General features: G+C 31.4%; 2 protein-coding genes across 6 annotated transcripts in view; both read left to right on the plus strand.

Moving 5' to 3' along the window:
* LOC143184668 (CYFIP-related Rac1 interactor B) overlaps positions 1 to 3,655 on the plus strand; it is a 31,434-nt gene extending 27,779 nt beyond the window's left edge. For 4 of the 5 annotated variants that reach the window (XM_076387062.1, XM_076387061.1, XM_076387065.1 and 1 more), the window contains one exon: positions 962 to 3,655. In XM_076387062.1, coding sequence (XP_076243177.1) covers positions 962 to 1,099 — 138 coding nt within the window. In that variant the 3' untranslated portion in view covers positions 1,100 to 3,655. The remainder of the gene's footprint in view (positions 1 to 961) is intronic. The other variant, XR_013002797.1, reaches the window with a different exon arrangement.
* Positions 3,656 to 5,553: 1,898 nt separating this feature from the next.
* Positions 5,554 to 6,296, plus strand: LOC143184676 (EKC/KEOPS complex subunit TPRKB). The gene has a single exon (XM_076387083.1). It carries the CDS (start codon positions 5,748 to 5,750, stop codon positions 6,294 to 6,296), a length of 549 nt encoding a protein of 182 aa, XP_076243198.1. The 5' UTR covers positions 5,554 to 5,747.
* The last annotated feature ends 288 nt before the right edge of the window (positions 6,297 to 6,584 follow it).

The following is a 6,584-nucleotide window of genomic DNA, read 5'->3' on the forward strand; positions in this document are numbered from 1 at the left end:
GTCTCATTTGTACTCAGTATTTTTCACTCTATCTTCACACCCGCCCCGATGAAAGCGAGCTCGAGAAAGAAACTTTCGAGTATTCCTAGAACTAAGACCACCCTTAATAATGATCCAGATATGGTCCCGACCTATGGACCGTTAATCCAGTACCACTGTACATGCTCTGGGCCTAGTAGATCCTTAAATAGAAGATAACACACCGTGGAAATAAGAAATGGGCCACCGTTTTATACAATACAAAATAGCATGTACAGTGGTTCCGCGTTAGTTAGCCATGATTCGGAACCAGATCTGGCCAACTATCTCGATAGGTCTACTTCCAGAAATTCCCGAATGTTTTCCTTCTCCGAGTCGTTCGTCTCAGAATGAATAAATAGATAGAGTAATAAAGAATGAGTGTAAGTGAGATATCGATATACAACATGAGTAAAAGGTCTCGTTTGGGGAGGTCACGCTTATTTACTTTAAATTCGTCAAGCTGTAAACACCTGACGAAGTTACTTCCAAGAAGTGGTGGGGATAGCGAACTATCTCTCGGGAAAATTTTGGTCAACTAATTCGGAGCCACTGTACCTAAAAAACTATGCGTTTTTGAGTGTATGTGCATTTTAAATTTTTTCATTAGCTTTGTGTCTAGAGCCTATCCTCCAAAGTGTTTCACGTTTTTCCTATTTTTTTATTGGATTTGAATCACTGTTTCACACAACACAAAATCGCTTATAACTAAAAAACTAAGCATTTCCGGACATATGTTCAAATGAACTTTTTCATTGTCTATGTACATAGAACCTATGCTCCAAAAACATTCTACATGTTTAGAAACACCCTGTACATACAGTTTCTATAAACTTCGTAACACCTGTAAACCAAAAGTGTTGGTTTCGACATTGGCCTTTCACGAACCCACAATTTCATCCTTCATTCTATAAATCCTATTAAAGAAACACCACCTAAACAGGTTAAAGGCTGTGTGAAACTACTAAAGGATCAACCACCCTGCAAGAGTGAGGGACTACTGAACGCTCTTCGTTATACCACCAAACACCTGAACGAGGAGAACACACCGAAGAACATTAAGAACCTCTTAGCGGCATGATTACCGAAACAGCGCGGTTGCTGTATCAGAAGCTGAGATAGCTGGCCGCTGATCTTCCAGAACCCCAAGAAGCTGTCTTTTTCGTGGCGCCGCGAAGGATGCCGAAGAAGATAATCCTCACGTAACCACGTGACCCAAGCAATCTCCTATTCTTTCATCGTGGCTGGGTGGTGGACCATAAAAAACGTGTCTTTCGTACCGAGTCTAAAGCTGCCCGATAACTGCCGACTTCTACAAACCTTTGACGAAACGAAAGGTAGGGAAAAATCGTAGGAAGAGAAGCGGGACGACTGATCATCGGAGGAATTGCTGAGCTCGTTCGTCGCGATGCCTTTTATTACTGTCAAGAATACGAGCGTTCAGGAATTATCACAATATTGCTACCCTTACCACTTCCATTACTAACGATTATTACTATTATTAATATTATTATATGATTATTATTATGATTATTACTGACATTACGATTCGTCGATGTTTGTTCGAGTTATTGTCATTGAAATATTACTGTCCTGACTAACGTCACTCTTACAAGAACATGATTGTTCTATTGAGCGGGGATCGAGTTAATTAGAGCATATCAGTAGCGTATTTAGAGTAACTTCGATTGCGAACTGAATTCGCGAGTGTTACGATGAGAGGTTTAACAACGTTGTAGATATTGTGCAAATCTTTAAGCTATTGTTTTGTTTGTTGAACAGTTGTAATCGGGCGGAGGGATAACTAGGAAAAGTTGTTATGTAAATTGGGGAATTGGATATTGGCCAGAGTTGAGAATCGGAAACGTTTAACGAGACTTTGTTTTGTTTTGTCAGTAACAATGAACTTTAACAATTCGCTTCGTTACTATTTGTGAAAGAACTTATCACCCTTGTTTTTAAACGAAGTAGCTTTTGCCTGACAGAGAATCGAGAACCAAAGATACAGTTGCTTTTATTATGCATTTATTATTGCAGTATTTTCAGTAAGGACGTTATTTATCGAGGAAGGTTGTCGTGTGACGTAATACAGTTCACTGAAATTATCACCAGTGTCTTCGTAACGAGAAAATCGCGATGAGTGAAGAATTTAACTCCTGGCATCCACGTCGTACACTCTTTTTCTAAGTGCACATTTAAGGATTCTAACCGTACGAGACCGATTTACAGTGTAGACTTTCTTGCATCAAGAATTGTACTATTTGTACCCGATATTATATTATAACATCGCATTATAATTAAGGGGTCCGTTGCAAAAGCTGTCTTCACTGTTATTAACAAATTTTTGTTGATAATTTACAGATATTTGTTAAATTATCGATGCAAAAATTAATCGTTTAAATGACGGTATACCTGTTATTAAATAGTACCTACATTTGCTTCCAAAGATGCAAAGTTTGCTTAATATGTGATAATCACTGCCCATGATGAGGTATATATCTAAGTGTAAAATTATTGTCATTTCGAATTCCATGATTACAGAATGAAGGAAAAGGACAAGACAGCTTTTAAGAAGGAACTTCTTCCGTACTAATTGTAGTTCAAACTTTTTCAGTGATATTTATTATAATGTGACGGTTGTTGTTTCTGTGTATAATTAATTATGGATTATAGATGAATTTTTTTATCTTTACTGTGCAGTACCGATGCTTTTGATACAGTTTTATGAAACAGACTGACTATTTCGTATGACTGACACCCTTTAAAATACTTTTATCGTTTGTTTTTATTATAATACTAGGGTTGCAATACAAGTACCAAAAATTATAAAAATGGTAATTATTTCATTTTGCAATTAGTCGACATTTTCGCGTGTCTTTATAAATTTTTCAGAATACAAATCCTTTATGGTTTAATCCTTTGTAATACGTAATGATTCATCGTGTTTTACAATAAACATAACTATTTTAGTACAGAAGTCAAAAGTATAGAATAAAGTGAATACTGAAATGCGAAAAATAATTTAAACCACAAAGGTTTAAAAATAAATTATCATGTAATATAGTTTGAAGATTTGTAAGCGACACAAGAAAATTACTTTAAGCAAAATATTCCTAAATTTTATATATTTTGATTCGCATATCCATGTATTTTTTATAATTATCACTTGTTCTTCCTACAGAAATGATTTAAGAACGATCAATCGCAGTTTCAGTCAAAGTAGTTAAAAGAAAAATGGTGCACTCAAATGAAAATTTCAGACTTTAAATAAAGCGATAAAAAAGAAGAATGTGATCAGCGTAATTACCACGAAATATACGCTGGAAATATATTCATTTTTGTAATCGCGTAAAACAATCGAAGCTCTTGGTACGATCTGTTCGAAAAGTTCATACGAAAAACACGAAAACTTCCTAAACGAAAGTTATCATATATTGCACAATTATTCTTGTGGAATACTTCCAAATCGTAAAACCAAATAAATCCTACGTATAAGTAAGGGTACATATATGTGACAGAAAATATTTCATACGAAACTTCTTTTAATATACGAGACAAGCTGTGTTGCGCTTTTTTATCCTTCGACTGTTGTTTCAAACAATTTGTCTGTTTTTTAAATAACAAAAATTAAAATTCATGTTGCATCGTAAATGTTTCTCCCATTTTGTACATAAGTTTACATAACTCATGATATGATATAACATTTTTAAAATATGTCAGATTTTGTTATAGTTTAAATTAATTTCATATACATGTAATGTATTGAATTAATGATTATGTTGTTCATAGAATTTCGGTTTTTGAACGTCTTCGTGTTTAATTCAAACCTACAATTAATATTTTAAGACCACCGCGCTATACTATCTATTTACAGATACTGTTATTTGAAGAAAAGAATTGTAGAAGCCCAAAAGTTAATAAAATACATTATATAAATATTCAGTGTTCATTAAATTGAAAATTGAGTGATGAAAATTGTGAAATTTTTAACAATTTCAACAAAAATAATTTAATAAGAACTTTAATAATAATAATAAAGTTCAGATTATATAACCTTGTTTAAAATGATTTGATTTTATTATAACATTTTCATTGTTAAAAATGGTTTAATATTTATTGTTTAATAGTCAGACATAACTATTGCATACAATTTAAAGGTATATTGAAAGATATATACAATTTATTGCATAACGACAAACAGTTATATTATACATTTTTGAAAGATACACAAATTCAAGATCTACAATAATACTAACAAAAACCTGAAAAGCTTACCTTTACGATGACGTCTGTACATCGGGGTCAATCTTTGAGAATCCAAGGAATAAGAATTACAATGTGAGACCCTTAAAGCGAGGAATGTGCTATATCACCAATCTGGTACATACAAATATACTATAATAAAAATGCAATTAAAATGAATAAAATATACAATATACTAACTATATCTTACTTCGAAAGCAGTGAGTAAATTATTTGCGAAAAATGTGATAATATATTAAAATTAAGACTTTTGAAATATTAAGAAACGTTTGAAACAAAATTAAATACGTTTAACGCGACAAGAAATACAAGCGTCCGACTTACAATTCGTTTAGAAACAGAATGACGTCGCGCGAAATTTGAATGTACAAATATGTCTATCGAATTCAATAGTAATAACAGGAGAGTAAACTTCTATAAATCAAAACTGCCACTTCAACTTCCTGGCAACAAAGTAATTTGTGATATATTTCGATATTCGGTATTCATTAGTTCAATTATTAAGATATTGTAACGTTAAAATCATCCTCTTAAAATATTTTAATGCAATTGTTCACCAAAGTTAATGACTCTGCGCATGCTCAGTCTTCATGAAGTATATGACACGCGCCTGCGTCGATATGTCAGTGTAAGACCGTATCATTGGTAACTGGTGCCCCGTCGAAGTCAAATGTTTTGAAAAGCATTAAAAAATAACAAATTAAGGATATTATTAGGCAATTACGTATACAATTGCTTACAAAGTTAGCAAATACATAAAGAAATAAGTTTATTATCGTATTCACAAATTGCATATTAACTCTTTACATTTCATATATTCAACATTGAAATTGATTTATTTAATGTAATCTTGGGACATAGATGTATTAAAGATACTCTATAGTTCACTGTGTTACGACGTCCAGTAATAAAATCCATTATTTCTATTTGTAAAAAAATATTAACGACAAAACTTGCTTAATACTATTTTGTTCACACATACTCGAATGTTTAGATCACCCTTTACAACACAATGATAATATTTATATTAATACTTGTTTATATTTGTTTTGAAGAACTCTTTCAACGCAACTAACGTGCATGTAGAACTATCTATTCCGCTCAATTTGTCATATTTCTAACATTTCGAATGTAACCTGCTCCTGAACCAAGTAAATTTCTCACGATCAACAAAAAAAATGTAAGACCCTAGTGGTAAACAAAACAAAACACACGTGACTGATCAGGAGTAACAAAAGTCCCTATACCAAGTCACAGTTGCAAATCCTTTAGGTGTAATCACGTGTAATCAGTAATCGGCTCAGTTATTAAAGTAGACATTAATTATTCGCCGAATGGTTACGTAGTTGGCTTAAAACTTCAAGAAAATCTAAAATTTATTTAATTATATTTAAAATCATACAGCAGTGCATACAGTCAAAACAATACATGAAAATATATTTTGCTAGAAAACAACTGTGAAATTAATGAAAATGGATACTTATACAGAACCATTAGACTCAGAAACCGAAATGTTTTGCACATTATATTTATTCACAAATGTACAAAATTCTGATGAAATACATGGAAAACTCATTAACGGAGAACTCTGCTGCACTATTATAAAAGCATCACTTATAGCAGATACTTTTCATGTATTAGTAGCTGCCAATAAAGCTGCAATTAATGCAAAAATGAATCAACTTGTCACAAGAAGCATATATACTGAAGTTTTATTTAATCTATCAATTTCAAAGAACATAACGCATTCATTGAAGGAATTTGGCATTAATAATAATGATAAAAACATATTAGTAGTACTAATACATAAAAAAAATGATGAAAAATTAATGTCAAAATTACTTACAGACAACATAAAAGGAGATAATATATCAGTTTCTAGACTATCTGAATTTACAGATCATGAATTGATAAAAAAAGTATATAAAATTGATAAAAATGAACTGGCTGTTTCTAATTTAACTAAGTCGGTTGTATCTAGAATTAGTTGTAAAGATTTTATATTGGTAAAATAAAGTTGAAATTATTAATATTGTTTTTCTTTATATTAATAGCATTGTACTTTGCATTAAGATCATAGTTGATTAATGAAGATTTCTAGAAAATTAATAAAATTTACATTAAGTAGATATTACTTTATGTTATACTTCAAATTTTTATTAACTATTGTATATGTAGTTAATATCTCACAAAAATGAAGGATTTTTTGTGACATCTAATTTCAAGTTTGTGTTTTCTTTCTTTTTTATAAATGATATAAGACTATAATAATGATATAGTTTTCTTAAATCTTAAGTTTTTAT

Source organism: Calliopsis andreniformis, chromosome 10 (assembly GCF_051401765.1).
Source record: "Calliopsis andreniformis isolate RMS-2024a chromosome 10, iyCalAndr_principal, whole genome shotgun sequence".
Lineage (NCBI taxonomy): Eukaryota > Metazoa > Arthropoda > Insecta > Hymenoptera > Andrenidae > Calliopsis > Calliopsis andreniformis.